Source organism: Lampetra planeri, chromosome 57 (assembly GCF_965212315.1).
Source record: "Lampetra planeri chromosome 57, kcLamPlan1.2.h2, whole genome shotgun sequence".
Taxonomy (NCBI): Eukaryota; Metazoa; Chordata; class Hyperoartia; order Petromyzontiformes; family Petromyzontidae; genus Lampetra; species Lampetra planeri.
The window spans coordinates 2,048,710-2,065,911 of NC_136163.1; the positions used below are offsets into that span (position 1 = coordinate 2,048,710).

Below are 17,202 nucleotides of genomic sequence, written 5' to 3' on the forward strand. Positions count from 1 at the left end.
ACAGTCACTCACCCTCCCCATCACAGTCACTCACCCTCCCCATCACAGCCACTCACCCTCCCCATCACAGTCACTCACCCTCCCCATCACAGTCACTCACCCTCCCCATCACAGTCACTCACCCTCCCCATCACAGCCACTCACCCTCCCCATCACAACCACTCACCCTCCCCATCACAGTCACTCACCCTCCCCATCACAGTCACTCACCCTCCCCATCACAGTCACTCACCCTCCCCATCACAGCCACTCACCCTCCCCATCACAACCACTCACCCTCCCCATCACAGTCACTCACCCTCCCCATAACAGTCACTCACCCTCCCCATCACAGTCACTCACCCTCCCCATCACAGTCACTCACCCTCCCCACCACAGCCACTCACCCTCCCCATCACTGCCACTTACCCTCCACATCACAGCCACTCACCCTCCACATCACAGCCACTCACCCTCCCCATCACAGCCACTCACCCTCCCCATCACAGCCACTCACCCTCCCCATCACAGTCACTCACCCTCCCCATCACAGTCACTCACCTTCCCCATCACAGTCACTCACCCTCCCCTTCACAGCCACTCACCCTCCCCATCACAGTCACTCACCCTCCCCATCACAGTCACTCACCCTCCCCATCACAGTCACTCACCCTCCCCACCACAGCCACTCACCCTCCCCATCACTGCCACTTACCCTCCACATCACAGCCACTCACCCTCCACATCACAGCCACTCACCCTCCCCACTACAGCCACCCACCAACCCCTCCCACCCAAATCAATCCCACCCCCCTCCGCAACTGCTCAGCCACACACTCCCCTCCCCACCACCACCACCACCCCCACCACACTCGCTCCACAACTTCACTCCTCTCTCCGACCTCACAGCGACACCCAACTCCCCACAACTCCCCCCCGCTCACTCACGCGGGGTGACGACGCTCCCGAGGTGACCAAGAGAGACCGAGAGAGACGAGGAGGAGGATTCCTCGGGGACTTCGTCCACGCGACGCCATGCTGACGACTCGATCTCCAGCACTCTTCATCTTCGCCGTGTTCCTGTCCCTGGGGATCTGCTACGTCTACTACAAGTCTCCGACTCTCCAATGCGGGTGAAGCGAGCGAGATATCGAGCAAACTCCGCGACATTTCGCCCATCACCCAATTCGCCAGTACTGCCCTCGGTCACGCAGAACGCTCCTGTCATTCGTTACGCTCTTATCTAGGACTCTCTTATCCAGAAAATTTCTGTCCTTCGCGATTTGCACTGTTGGCTTCGTGAGGTGCGACATAAGTTCAACACGCATGCTTCCAACTTCGCTCCCTCGCTTATAGTCGTACCAGCGTGTACTCTCTGCCTCTCTCTCATACTCAGCTCGTGCACGACCTCTGTGGGAGTTGATTGTTGTTGAGATTATGACTCGGCGTGTGATGCAAATGAGTTTACCCCACACACTTACTCAATTACTCGTCCACCCACCCACTCACTCACCCACTCACTCACCCACTCTCCCACTCACTCACACGATCACTCACTCACTAACTCACCCACCTAGTCACCCACTCACACACTTACACAGTCACTCACTCCCTCACCAACTCACCCACCGACTCACTCACCCAATCACTCACCCGCTCACTCACACACCCGCTCACTCACATACCCGCTCACTGACACACCCGCTCACTCACACACCCACTCACTCACTCACCCACTCACACTCACACACCCGCTCACACACCCGCTCACTCACCCACTCACTCACTCACCCAATCGCTCAACCACTCACACTCACCCACTCACACTCACACACCCGCTCACTCACCCACTCACTCACCCACTCACCCACTCACCCACTCACTCAGCCACTCACTCAACCACTCACTCACCCACTCACTCAGCCACTCACTCACCCACTCACTCACCCACTCACTCAGCCACTCACTCATTCAGCGACTCACTCACCCACTTACACACTGACATCTCATGAGGAACTGGCGCGTGTGTGTTTGATCGTCTTAGATTAGCGGGTGCGGAAGTGTAGCGGTTAGTGACATGAGTTCGATCCCTGCTCAAGACCAACACCTGCATCCATTTCATAAACCGGTCCTGGGTCTAGGTCGGCTCAGCCTAAAATGAGTACCTGGTGCGGTGTGTAAACTTCGCCACTTGGGAGACAAAAGTGGCCGGGCGTGGTGCGGCCACTCACCCCCTCGTGTGCCAAAGGTGCTCGCGAACAGCACTTTCCCCAACAGTCTGTGAAGGCTATGCGGGGGACCTGTGTCTTTGTTAGTTCATAACTTTTTTGAGCAAGCTGGCCAAGATTGGGCAACACCGAGCCCACTTTTAACCCAGTCTCAAGGTATCTCTTACGTGTCTGTATGAGTCTTTATGCATCTCTGTGAGTCTATATATCGAAGCACATCTCCACATATCTCTACGAGTCTATGAATATCTATGGGTCTCTATGTATCTCTGTGAGTCTGTATGAGTCTCTATACATAGCTATCTATCTATATGTGTCTCTATGTATCTCTATTTGTCTTTATATATCTATATGTATCTCGATGAGTCTCGATGTATCTCTATGATGCTCTATGCATCTCTATGAGTCTCTGTATTTCTATGTATTTATACTGGTAGGAACCTCCATGTTACACCAGCCCACAGGGGATTATTGTGTCCGTCCGTCCGTCGTGCAGGGAGGGGCTGGGTGGGGAGAGAGGGGCTGGGTGGGGAGGGGAGGGTGGGGATGGGTGGGAGGTGGGAGGGGTGGGGCTGGGTGGGGAGGGGAGGGGCTGGTCACCCCGTGGTGCCCTTATAAAACTCAACGTTTAACCTACTCACGCCGGCTTGTGCCCGCCCTCACAGTCGGCCATATTTGCGGAATACACCACGCCGCCGTTGATCCTGGCCATTGACCGAGCAACCCAACGTTCATACCAGCTCCCTCTGCAGGAATGTGTTAAGTGTGAATCGTATTCTTGGGTCTCTCGGTAAAGTCACGTATTTAGGTTCAAAGAAAATTACAAAAGACTGCCTCAGCAGCTGTCCCATCTTTTTTTTTCTTCCTGATGATGAACGCGTGTGTTGCGGGCGAAACGTCGTAGTTTTTTTTACTTGTTGTTGTTATTTTTTTGTTATTTTCTTTGAATTCCTGCAGTCACGAAAGCTTTAAGTTAAGATTTAAGTGTGAATCGCTAACAGCACTTGCTCCTACAGTATGTTAAAGCTATACGGGGGGTCTTTGTCTTTGTTAGTTAATTACGTTCTTGAATCAGCTGGATTGGGCAATAACTAGCCCACGTTTAACCGAGTCTCCATGTATCTCCTATGTATCTCTATGAGTCTATATGCATCTCTATGAGTATCTATGCGTCTATGTTGTTGAGATTATGACTCGGCGTGTGATGAAAACGAGTCATGAGCTCATACTCTTTAGTTCTTTCGGTAAAGTCACGTAGGTATAACGTAAAATGAATCACGACGTTTCGATCGCAACACAAGCGGTCGTCCTCACGCGGAAAAAATATAATCCAGCAGTGGAACTGCTGAACCAACGAGAGAGCGGTTACAACAAGGTTATATATAATAATAGGGGTTTTTCCCTTTTTTCTGGCAACAAAACTGAAACCTTTTTACAAGGAATCGTGTCTGCATTAACCACAATACTTGTGGTCAAAATGCAAACAAAAAAGACACTGATAATTTTTGCATTGTCCATGAAACTGATTGGTCCACACCAGAGACGGCTTTCTTTTGAGCCTCGTCTCAATTGGTGCTAGACCAGAGGACGCCAAAAGGCGCACAGTTCAAAGACAATTCACTATCAAAGTAATGAGGGCTCGGGGCTAAGCATCTACATCATTAGACCTCCTTTGCCAGTACCAAAATATAATAATAAATATAATAATAGGGTTCTGTGGCGTCGTTCCGCGTTGTACTTACGGCCCTATTCTGGATGACGCACAGACCTCACACTGCCAGAGAGCGTTGTTGTTTAACTGTCCATTCGTGGCATCGGCTACCCGCTGCTGCCGCTGCCATTGGCTTTGTGCAGTGGACGATGCGGTTTGGAGGTTGGAACTCGAGAGCAGCTTTCGTGGAAAATCAAACGCCCCCCCCTCCCCCCGTGGGTTTTTATCTTCTGCGTTGGGGCGTCCACAACAAGGAGGCGCGTCCCCGCGAACGTCATCGGGGAGGGGTGGGTGGGTTAGGGGTGGGTGGGTGAACTCGCGTTGCCGAATCGAACTCGGGTCGCCGCGGGTTTCGGAGCGCCGCGCCAACCAACGCATCTACCGCTCCCATCAAATGCCAACGGGCGCCATTCATCACCAAGCGACGGTTGACGTCACCGCAGAGCAGCCTCGCGGCCACGTGCAAGGCGTCGACGGCTCGCTGCCGGCAGGAGGTCACGGGGACAGAGCCAGGGTGCCCTGGGTTGACTCACCGAGATGACTGGCAGATGCACCACCTGTGCGGCTCTCATCCCAAACACGCAGAACAAATATTCCCCGTATAGCCTGAACAGACTGTTGGGGCAAGTGCTGTTCGCGAGCATCTATGAAGGCCGGCACGGCACACGAGGGGGTGGGTGGCCAACAACACGGCCGGCCGCCTTTGTCTCTTCAGTGACGATATTTACACATCGCACCAGGTGCTCATTTGAGGCCGAGTCGACCTAGGAGAGGCCCGGGACGGGTTCAGATAATCGTCACTGATGTTGGCCGTGAGCGGGAATCGAACCCGGGTGGCCAGGTTCGTAGCGCAGCGCGCTAACAGCTACACTACCGCTCCTCACACACACACACGTACACACGCACAAAGACAAAGATCCCCCGTGTAGCCTTGACAGACTGTTGGGGAAAGTGCTGCTAGCGAGCGCCCCATGAAGGCAGGCACGGCACACGAGGGGGTGGGTGGCCAGCAAGCATGCCCGGCCGCCTTTGTCTCCCCAGTGGCAATATTTACACACACCACAGCGGGCACTCATTTAAGGCTGAGTAGACCTAGGTGAGGCCCAGAACCGTTTCAAATAATCGTCACCGGTGTTGGCCGTGAGCAGGGCCGGGTCTCGTAACGCAGTCGCGCCAACCGCTAGCCCACCGCTCCCTCTGCACACACACGGACACAAAGACAAAGATCCCCTGTGTAGCCTTAGAAGACTGTTGGGGCAAGTGCCGTTAGCGACGGGGTCCAAAGGGGCGACGTCGTCACGCTCTGGGTGGGATCGTTGATTGCGTAACGGTGTCGCGGTGAAGGGGTGGCCGGAGGTTGCTGACGGAGTAATCGGAGGAGGTTCACGGGGTGACCAGGGGCGGCTGACGAGGTGACAGGAGGTGGCTGATTGGGGGTGACTGACAGGGTGACCGGAGTTCAGCTGACATGTTGACAGGGGGTGACTACTACTACTATTCCCACTAAAATAATTCCCACTAATACAATTCCCACTAATACAATTCCTAATCATATTACGATTCCTACCACTAAAATTCCTACCACTACAATTCCTACTACTACAATTCCTACCACTACAATTCCTACTACTACAATTCTTAATCCGACAACGATTCCGACTACTCATACTACTACGCGTTAAACGGACTTTAGCTCAGTGGCCGCGACTCGAGTTATTACACCTCGTCTTGCGATAACCACTTCTTCTGAACTTTTCTCACGCTCGCGCAACGTCCTGTGACACCTCTAACTTCCGTTGTGGGGGGTGGGGAGGAGAGGGAGAGGGGGGAGGGGTGCCGAGAGGTAGTTCAGTGTTATAGTAGCGATAGGAGAGAAATACAGAGTGAATGAATAGAGCGAGCGAGTGACTGTAGTGAATGAATGGAGCGAGCTAGTCATTGGAGTGAATGAATGGTGCGAGCGAATGAATGGAGTGAATTAATGGAGTGAGCGAATGGAGAGAATTAATGGAGCGAGCGACTGGAGTGAGTAAATGAATGAATGTAGCCAGTGGTGGACCATCAATCGGTGAATCGACAATAGTTGGGCAGTTGCTTCGCTCCCGATATCCGGACGGTGCCGGTCCAAGCGGTTCATGGGTGGCACCGTTCCCCTCCCGGTTGGCTTAGAAAGAAGAATTTTTTTTTGTTAATTTAAACTTTTTTTATTCATTCCCCAGCGTGTAAGGGCCTCGCTACTGAACTGCTGCGTTGCTCATTTTGTTCCAGAAGCGACCTTGGCTATCAACCAACGATTTCTCCAACGAAACTGGGCATGTTATCGTCGTCGTCATCGTCGTGTTGAAATTAATAGCGGCAGCCAAATAGTTGCTCAACGTGTGGCGTTCATTCTAAATGTTGGAGGGGGGGAAAACACCGGAGGAATCCGGAGAAAAATTACACTCCAAATATACAGCAGCAGGCGTCATGGTTGAGATCGAACCCACGACCTCCTGTACACCAGGCGAGGTAGTTAACATCTCCTAGCCACCGTGATGATGATGAGAGAGAGAGACACGCAAACTCCAAATATACAGCAGCAGGCGTCAGGGTCGGGACCGAACCCACGACCTCCTGTATACCAGGCGAGGTAGTTAACATCTCATAGCCACCGTGATGATGATGAGAGAGAGAGAGACACGCAAACTCCAAATATACAGCAACAGGCGTCAGGGTCGAGATCGAGCCCACGACCTCCTGTATACCAGGCGAGGTAGTTAACATCTCATAGCCACCGTGATGATGATGAGAGAGAGACACGCAAACTCCAAATATACAGCAGCAGGCGTCATGGTTGAGATCGAACCCACGACCTCCTGTATACCAGGCGAGGTAGTTAACATATCCTAGCCACCGTGATGATGATGAGAGAGAGACACGCAACCTCCAAATATACAGCAGCAGGCGTCAGGGTCGGGACCGAACCCACGACCTCCTGTATACCAGGCGAGGTAGTTAACATCTCCCTCGGGAGCGTCTGAGCAAGAGGAGTGGAAGAGGCGATGTGGGGGGTGTGGGTGGGGCAGCGTTGAGCCTCGCCCTGCCCCTTAGCTGCAGGTGTCCCATTCCCATCCGCCGCTTGTTTTGTGGTCGTGGTGTAACATTCCTCTCCTGTCGATACCCCCGAAGCCCCTAAACCCTGACCGCCACGATGGCGACAGCGCGCAGTGCCGTTGGGCCACACACTAGTTGTTGACTACACACACGAGTTCACTACACAAGATTTGTTCACTACCCATACGAGTTCACTACACAAGATTTGTTCACTACCCACACGAGTTCACTACACAAGATTTGTTCACTACACACACGAGTTCACTACACAAGAGTTCAATCTTGATTTGAAGCTTTTGTGACTGCAGGAATCCATACTCTTTGGTTCTTTCGCTAAAGTCACGTAGGTAGAAAGTAAAATAAATCACGACGTTTCGGGCGCAACACAAGCGTCCGTCATCAGGTGGACGCTTGTGTTGCACCCGAAAACGTCGTGTTTTATTTTATACCTACGTGACTTTACCGAGTGAACCAAAGAGTGCACAAGAGTTGTTCACTACACACACGAGTTCACTGCACACACGAGTGTCATCACAGCCTCCGACACAAGAGTGGATTTCCACTCAGTCGTGCGTCAAGTCAACGCGTGCTTTGGCGTGTCGAACTTCTTTCGCACCGTGCGCCGTGTCGTCACCTCCGATCCCTTCCCCCGCGCCTCCATATCAGCAACGGCTGTCCACGTGCGGTGCGAAAGATGTACAACCACAACGTGCACCACAGCCAGCCCCAGCCAGCGCATCACAGGCAAAGGTCAGCTGTGACTGCCTGCTGAGACGAGGAAGTTGCAATGTCCCCACTCAGGATTTACCTGTTCGGGCGACTGCCGCTAGCGAGCACGCGTGGTCAGCACCGCTCCAAGCCGCCTTTGTCTCCCCCCACCACGCCCCCCCCCCAGGGCTGATAACGTTTCCACCACCGCACCGGGTGCTCATTTAAGGCTATGTCGACCTACGGGGGGAAGGGGGTGGGGAAGGCAGGCACGGGACACGACGGTGGTGCTGTGGGCAGCATCACGCCCGGCCGCCTTTGTATCTCCCTATGGGCAATGTTTGCACAGCGCACCAGGTACGGTGTTCATTTGAGGCTGAGTCGACCTAGGGGTGGGAGGGCCGGGGTGGGGGGGGAGACTCCAGGACCGGTTCAAATATTTACCACTGATGTTGGCTGTGAGCATTGCGGCGGAGGGAGCAGGTGCGGTTCGGGTATACCTGCCGCCCTGGTAAATACCGCGCTGGGTGACGAATCTGGCGATGTGCTCCAACAGTTGTGACCCCCACCCCCCCGATCCATCTCTTTATAACGAAGCGTGCTTTGCTTAGCTGCGTGTTTTTGTTTTTACAAATAAATAATTAGTGTAACTCTTAAATAAACGCGTGTGGAATTATTCGAGCCTTCCCAGCGAGGGGATGTCGCCCGAAGCGACGGACGTGGTCGGATGGCAGCGAGGAGCCCAGCCAACGCGCTACCTAGAACCAGAACCCACGAGTGGCGGTAGGGGAGGGTAGGGGGTGGGGATGTGGGGAGCGGTGGTGCAGCGGTTAGCGCTACGCTGCGCTACGAACCCGGCGACCTGAGTTCGATTCCCGCTCACGGCCACCAACGCCAAGTGACGATTATCTGAACCGGTCCTGGGCCTGCCCCTCCTAGATCGACTCAGCCTCAAATGAGTGCCTGGTGCGGTGTGTAAACATCGTCACTGGGGAGACAAAGACGGCAGGGCGTGGTGTTGGCCACCCACCCCCTCGTGTGCCGTGCCGACCTTCATAGGTGCTTGCAAACAGCACTTGCCCCAATAGTCTGTGCAGGCTATAGGGGGATCTTTGTCTTTGTGGGGGTGAGGGTGGTGGGTTGGGGTTTGTTTACAAATTGTGCCGCAGGTAGCTACAGGTGAGTCGAGGGGGCAGATCGCGGACAAAGAGATTCCCGAGATAGCCGGGCGCTGGGAGATCCACGAAGGCTCACAATGCGCACGTCTACATCACAGTGTCGATAAGGGTTTCTGGAAAAAAAAATCTTGTTTTTCTTGTTTTTCTTCTTCTTTCGATTTAAAGCTATCGTGACTGCATGGATTCATCTTCTTGGTTCTTTCGGTAAAGTCACGTAGAAGGGAAGTAATAAAATAATAAAAATAAAACATAATAAAATAATTCTCACGACGTTTCGGCTACAACGCAAGCAGCCGTCTTCAGGTGAAGAATGAGACACTGCCAAGCTTGGAGCTTATATAAAAGCTGGGGTCACAAAAAAGATCTCCAAAATCCTGATTAAACACAAGATTCAGGTCCGATTCAACACAGTACATAAAATCCGTGATCTGGTCCCGTCTGTAAAAGACGTGGTTCCAGACATACAGTACCCTGGCGTCTACAAACTAAGTTGCCTCTGTGGTAGCAGTTACATTGGAGAAACCAAACGACATGTCTCGGACCGCATCCGTGAACATAAAGCAGACCTGAAACACGGTAGGACAAACACCTCAGCCGTGGCAGATCACTGTTACAATTCAGTGGGCTCACATGACATTGACTTCTCCAAGACAGAGGTTCTCTGCAAGCCATCTGGCTACCATGAGAGATTCGTTCATGAGGCGATCCACATATACAAACACAGAGACAATTTCAACCGAGAAGACGGATTCTGGCTCAGCAATCATTGGAAGGACGTAATAAACCATTTCGGATCTTAACTGATTGTTGTTCACGTTTACGGTGACTTTCAGACCGCAGTCCACTGACTGGCATTGACTGTGTATCTTGTGTTCTCCACAGGGAATGCATCATTTGCTCCGCTGCGGGTCTGCTCCGCTCTCCCATTGACATGTTTCATTGCTTCTACATACTATTAACATTCCCTCCCTTTGTTAATGCTACCCCCTACCCCCTCCCTTTGATGCTGCTAATCCTGCATAATGCATGGGCATAATATGACTTTGAAACCCCCCCCGCCCACCTCCTACGCATTTCCCATGAATATGCTAAATTCCTCTTGATATGCACATTCTTTTGTCAAGGCGCTCTTCTTCCACCTCCAACCCAGCTTAAATATGAGCTCCAAGCTTGGCAGTGTCTCATTCTTCACCTGAAGACGGCTGCTTGCGTTGTAGACGAAACGTCGTGAGAATTATTTTATTATGTTTTATTTTTATTATTTTATTACTTCCCTTCTACGTGACTTTACCGAAAGAACCAAGAAGATTTCTTCTTCTTGTTATGTTTGCTGTTCTTATTCTTCTTCTCGTTCTTCTTATTCTTGTTGTTCTTGTTTGTTATTTTTCTTCTTGTTATGTTTGCTGTTCTTGTTCTTGTTGTTGTCGTTGTTCTTCTTCTGCTTCTTCTTGTTCTTGTTCTTTTTGTTGTTCGTCTTCTTGTTCTTGTTGTTGTTGTGCTTCTTCTTGTTCTGGTTTGTTATTCTTATTCTGCTTCTTCTTGTTGTTGTTGTTGTTCTTCTTCTTCTTCTCGCTCTTCTTATTATTGTTGTTCTTGTTTGTTATTCTTCTTCTTGTTATGTTTGCTGTTCTTATTCTTGTTCTTGTTGTCGTTGTTTTTCTTCTGCTTCTTCTTGTTGTTGTTGTTCTTCTTCTCGTTCTTCTTATTATTGTTGTTCTTCTTTGTTATTCTTCTTGTTATGTTTGCTGTTCTTATTCTTGTTCTTGTTGTTGTTCTTCTTGTTCTTCTTTTTGTTCTTCGTCTTCTTCGGTGAAGGGGGCTGACAAGGCCGTTGTCGGTGCACGTTCTGCTCTCAATTCGTGGAGTTGTCCCCGTCACTTCGCTGTCTCGTGGTGTGTGCCGGTCTGTGGGGATCTTTCCATTCGGCAGAATTTGTGCGGCGATGTCGTTGTGGGACACCGTTGGCAGTCTTTTGCCTGCTGGTGTCGCTCCCTCGGTGTCTAAGGAGGCACCAGGAGCTTTACGCCGTGAGTTGAGTGAAATCTGATGACTCCGTCGCTTCTGGCGACCACCTTTGTTTTCTGGATTCATTTAGGGTAGTGCTTCCTAACCTGTTACTGCAGCCTTGCACCCCTTTGAATCCACTATGGAACACGAAATTATAGAAAATGGCTATTATTCCCCACAAACTTTACTTTTGTGACCAGGACTTTACGTGAAGGAATGACACAAACGCACAAGTTTTCTCCTTAAAAATAGGTACATTTCAAAACATCACTGTCCTGGTCACAAATGCAAAGTTTGTTGGTACTAATAGCCATTTTCTGTACTTTTGAAGCATAAGCAATTAGAAAATAACACTTACTACCCAGAAACAAAAAAACATATTTGTGTTTGTTACACAGTGTTCTCAATCATTAACAAACAATGTAATAATGCGTTTCAATGCATTACCTTCAAAACTAAGTCTGGCCATGTCTCGCTACCCCCCCCCCCCCCCCCCCCACAAAGGCCATCTGGCACCCCCAGAGACGGACGGTGCGTGCACCCCAGGTTAAGAACTACTGATTTAGGGAGCCCAGAAGAGCTTTCCCACATTCTGGCCTTCCTGACTCTGTTTATTTCCGGAGTAGGGACTCGCTTCATTCGCTCCGGCATGTCAGTGCATCCCCGCCCGGTAACCCCTGTGGGATGTGTGAGCGGGACGATATGAGCAGAAGCTTGGTGAAACGTGCCCATAGTTTTCTGACTTTGGTGGTGATCCGGGAGACGATTTCTTAAGTTTTACCGTGGCGCAGGGGGTGTGGGGCGTGATCGTCGAGATTTCGAACCCCGATATTGCACTGAGACCAGTTCGGTAAGTTGCCCAGAACGCTTCTGGAAGCACACACACACACAGCGGTTCACCCGAACTGGCAAACGCGACGACAAAGCCACTGGGGTCAGGCTTTTGATTCGTTCCTCCGTCGTGCCGAATGGAAGCGGCCTCGATCTTTAGCCATAGGAGCAGGAGGTGACGGGTTTACCAGCTTGCTGCCCAGTCGACGACCTACCCTTCTCCACAGGTTTCAAATCGGTCGCATAGCCCCAGGCCGTGTTGATGGCTGTTGGAGTCACCGGTGGCATGCTTGGGGCTCCGTGCCGCGCTTGGAGGTTTGTGGACATGTCTCACAGAAGTACATCCTCGATTTACCGATGACGACGAGAGCGACAAAGGTGGTGGTGGCTGTGGGTTAGTTGCTTTTTTTCCAGGCTCGTTGTGGCAGGATCCTTAAGATGGGATTCCTTGCCGGTCCGTGCCTGCGATGGTTGGTCGCTGTGGCAGCCAAAGCAGAAATCCAGGGGTGGTGTGGTGGGAGGATTTTCACTTTTGAGGCTCTTCTGTTGTTTCCGTTGTCGTCGTCGGCTGGACTTGGAGCTTCTCGGAGCCAGGAGGATGTTGAGCCGTGATTTCCGAGGAAACATCCGACGAAGGTCGCACCTGGGCGTCGATAGCCCCCCCCCCCTCCCTGCTCTACATTTAGACGGCACAGACGTAGCAATGCCCCCTCACCCACCCGACCCCGCGCTGTGGTAAGTTTGGCCCTGACAAAGGACCGCTTTGGCTTTGGCATTGCTGCAAATCCTAATTGGGGAGGGGCCTTTTCGGGCGTTTGATCGCCAGGGACGACGACATTAGTTTGTGACGAGCGAGTCACAGTGGAGACCACGGGAAAGTCGTCATCTTCTCCAGCAACGCTCCATAGACACGACTCCATAGACAATGCCCCATTGATATCCTTTCATTGATAGCGCTCCATTTATAACGCGCCATTGATAACGCTCCATACGCCCCACCCCGTAGACACCTTTCGATTGATGACGCTCCATTGATAACGCTCCATTTATAACACGCCATTGATAACGCTCTATTGAAAACGCTCCATATGCACCACACCATAGACACCATTCCATTTATAATTCTCCATTGATAACGCGCCATTGATAACGCTCTATAGGCACCACCCGTTAGACCCCATTCCATCGATAACGCGCCATTGATAACGCTCCATTGATAACGCTCCATAGAAACCACCACCGTAGACACCATTCCATTGATAACGCTCCATTGACAACGCTCTGAAGTTCTACACTCCATTCATAACGCTCCATAGACACCGCTCCATAGACAACGCTCCATAGGCAACACTCCATAGGCACCTCTCCATCGTTAACGCTACATCGATAACGCTCCATTTAAAAACGCTCGGAATTTCAACGCTCCGTTGTAAGACGTCGCGCTCAATGGGCCTCCACATTCCGCGTGCCCAAGGGCGCCCGAGGCTGCTCGCCGAGCCGAACTTGGGGCCCAGCCGCTCGGAGGCGGGTGGGCGGTGAGCGTGTCGATGCACGCTCCAGCCCGAATCGCGCTTGTGAGGTTTGAGTGGATGGTGATTTATGCCGCTTCGTGACGGGCTGTGTGTGTGTGTGGCTGTGTGTGTGGCTGTGTGTGTGTGTGGCTGTGTGTGTGGGTGGACGCGGTGTTGACCACCCACCCCCTCGTGTGCCGTTCTGGCCTTAGGTAGGTGCTTGTGTAATGTAGTAACTCGGCGGGAGACGACTTCACGGGTAACACACTCTTTATTTTATCAAACTCGTTCACAGGTGACTAACACCTACTTTGTATCTCGGGTGACAACCACCCACTTAGTATCTCGGGTGACAAACACCCACTTAGTATCTCGGGTGACAAACACCCACTTAGCTACTTGGCGACTAACGCCCACTGAGCTACTCGGATGACCAACATCCACTTAGTATCTCGGGTGACAAACACCCACTTAGCTACTCGGCGACTAACGCCACTGAGCTACTCGGATGACCAACATCCACTTAGCTACTCGGCGACTAACGCCACTGAGCTACTCGGGACACTCCCTGCCCGGGGTATCCGTCTCGACTGTGGGTCCCCAGCCCGACCCACGGGGGCGTCGGACCCCGGGTCCCACAGCCTCGCCTCCGAGCCACACAGGGCCCCGGTTCCCACAAGGACGGCGGGACTAGGGGTCTCGGGGCACTAGGTCTTCAGCTCCGTCTTCGGGTCTTCAACTGGGTAACTCTCCCCGAGTGCTCTCGCGCGTCCCCCTTTATACCCCACCTGCGGACGTCGCTGCGAGCACCCACTTATTCGACCAATCGCTGGGCGCTGGCTACGATCCTCTTTTCCCACATCTCATCGTGCCTCACCACCCACGCCGCGCCGCCCCGTCATCTGTCACTCCCGGCGCGCGCGTCCACACAACGCCCACAACGCGTGCCCAACCCCGCACCCCGCGCCGCCCCGTGATCCATCACTGTCACAGTCGGCGCACGTCAATACCACCACTACACTTGCTCGCTAACAGCACTTGCCTCAACAGTCTGTTAAGGCTACACGGGGGAACTGTGTTTTTGTCTTTGGCTACGGTAGTAGTAGCGCTACGAACCCGGCCACCCGAGTTCGATTCCCACTCACGGCCAACACCGGTGACGATTATCTGAACCAGTCGTGGGCCTCCCCTAGGTCGACTCAGCCTCAAATGAGTACCTGGTGCCTCCCCACTGGGGAGACAAAGGCGGCCGAGCGTGGCGCTGGCCACCCACTCCCTCGTGTGCCACAATGCCGACCTTCATTGCTGCTACTCCCTCATGGCACTTGCCCCAACAGTCTGTTATAGGCTGCACGGGGGGTCTTTGTCTTTGTGTGTAATGGTGAGGGAGTGGTAGTGTAGCGGTCAGCAGGCTGCTAAGCGGAGGTGAAGGAATGGGTGGACGGGTGGGTGGGGGCGGAGGGTTTGGCTGGAGGGGTGGGTGGAGGTGCATGTGGGGAGCGGTGGTGCAGCGGTTAGCGCTACGCTGCGCTATGAACCCCGGCGACCCGAGTTCGATTCCCGCTCACGGCCATCACCGGTGACGATTATTTGAACCGATCATGGGCCTCCCTTAGGTCGACTCGGCCTCAAATGAGTACACCTGGTGTGGCGTTCAAATAATCGCCACTGGGGAGACAAAGGCGACTGTGCGTGGTGTTGGCCACCCACTCACTCGTGTGGCGTGCCGGCCTTGATAGGTGCTCGCTAACAGCACTTGCCCCACCAGTGTGTCCATGCTATACGGGGGATCTTTGTCTTTATTCGGGGTGTGTGTGGAAAGCGGGGTTGTTGCGGTCCAACACCAATTATCTGAACCGGTCATGGGCCTCCCTTAGTTCGACTCGGCCTCAAATGAGTACACCTGGTGCGGCGCTTATACAGGGGACGAGGGTGATTAACATCTTTGTCTTGGGGGTGTCGGTAAAATGCATCTGTAAATAACTCTCAATGCGGCGACGATCATCCATCCAGGGCCCCACTCGGAACCGCGAACGGCCTGGACTCAAACCTGGAATTTTACACTTCCTATTGGGTTGCTTTAACATATTTTGCCATGCCCATTGAAAACCTAATCTTACTTGTTTTTTTCCACGCGGAAATGTTATCATCGCTCGCGCCTGTGATTTGCATCGCCCCCCCCACCATCTTCCTCATGACACCGACATGGGGGGGGGGGGGGGTGATTGTCCAGATTGTCCAGGCATGCAGCTGCTACGGCTGCTGCATTTGGCACGCAGTTCACAGGGACGGCCTCCACAGAGCCGGAAGGATGCCCTGGTGGTCCCAACCTTTTAACTTGCGGGGGGTATCTCCCCCCACCTCCTCCTCCTTCTCCTCCTCAGTGTGCCGGGTAATGCCCTGGCAAGAATGAGTTATTGTGGTGTACGCACGTAGCCAACCATAATGATCAGAGGATGCGGTGACTGTGTGGGTGGGTGACTATGTGAGTGAGCGACTAAAGCATGTGAGTCTATGCATGTGTAATGAGCGACTTCCACGATACGTCGTGTAGAGGGTACTTCTTCTTTATTGCTCACACTGGGCACAACACAGGCCAATACTTATTCCTCCTCACAGTACAACACGAGGTATTAACGTCTCTACTGGCTACACACTCGGTGTGGTCCCATCGCCCTCACTCGGCTACGCCGATGACTGGCGGCGTGACAATGACGACGATGGAAACCACGCAGAAGATCTTCCACGTGGCCGGACGACTGAGAGAGATGTCGGCGAGCAGCAACGCAGCCAGGACCCAAGACCTCACACACGAGCCCCGAGCCCCGGGTCCGCTCCCCCTTATATCCCTCCAGGCCCTCTCGTGGACCCTTCGAGCAGGTTCCCGAAGTTTCTCGGCTAACCCCACCTGTTACCTTTGACCCAGATGCACCTCCTTCTCTAATTGGTTGTTACTTAACCGTGCCCGTACCTGTGATTCCCCTTCCAGGCCAGCAGGTGTCACACTGTCATTACACACGTGCAGTGATGACTTGACACACTTCTCTTGAGATGGCACTTTATTGAAGACACGTTCACTTGACATCAGGAGGAGACCCCACTGCAAAAGCCCCGAGTCTCCCGCGTATCTCCCCCTTATATACCAATCACTGACTCTGGGCGCTCGCTCCACCGGCAGACTCTACCGTCCTCTTCTGTCACCTGACCATCCTTCCTTCTCGAATAATCCCGCGGCCACCAGTCCCTTCGCACTCACAACTGATACCCGTCATTACCTCCCGTAGCGACCAGTCCCCTTCGCACTCACAACTGACTCCCCTGTCATTTCCTCCCATAGCCACCAGTCCCTTCACACTCACAACTGTTACCCCTGGCATTACCTCCTGTGGCCACCAGTCTCTTCGCACTCACAACTGATACCCCTGTCATTACCTCCCGTGGCTACTAGTGCATTTGGACTGCAGGCTGACTCCCCTACCATTACCACCCATGGCTACTAGTCCCCTCACGCCGCAGGCAGGCTCTATTGTCATTACATATGTACGTTGAACTTCTTTCACACCGTACGTAGACAACCCTGCTAATATGGTGAGTGATTGGGTGAGTGAGTGAGTGAAACCACTGTGGTTTCGACCAGGATGGTCCTGCACGCACAGCAATGTATTTGTTCGCATGTTACAGCAGAGGTGTAGGGCATTCCAAAAGGCCCTCCATCTTGGATTTGTTGACCTGGCGAAGGCCTATGATATCATCAATAGGCCCAGAGTTCTGGGTATTTTCTTCGTGTTTTTGGGGTCCAGACCGTCTGCTCACAACCTATAAACTAAACTTTTATTTTATTTTTACCAGGTAAAGGCCACTGAGCTCTGTAACTCTTTTGCAAAAGCGACCTGGCTATGACAAATGAAAGCTCGACGAAGTGGGCTTATCGTGTGGACATTTCTATCAGCCACATA

General features: G+C 52.6%; 1 protein-coding gene across 2 annotated transcripts in view; it reads left to right on the top strand.

Moving 5' to 3' along the window:
- The first annotated feature begins 826 nt into the window (after window positions 1-826).
- The window catches only part of LOC144735745 (alpha-N-acetylneuraminide alpha-2,8-sialyltransferase-like), a 73,360-nt gene continuing 56,984 nt past the window's right edge, over window positions 827-17,202 (top strand). For both annotated transcript variants that reach the window (XM_078618242.1, XM_078618243.1), the window contains exon 1: window positions 827-1,112. In XM_078618242.1, coding sequence (XP_078474368.1) covers window positions 1,015-1,112 — 98 coding nt within the window. In that variant the 5' untranslated portion in view covers window positions 827-1,014. The remainder of the gene's footprint in view (window positions 1,113-17,202) is intronic.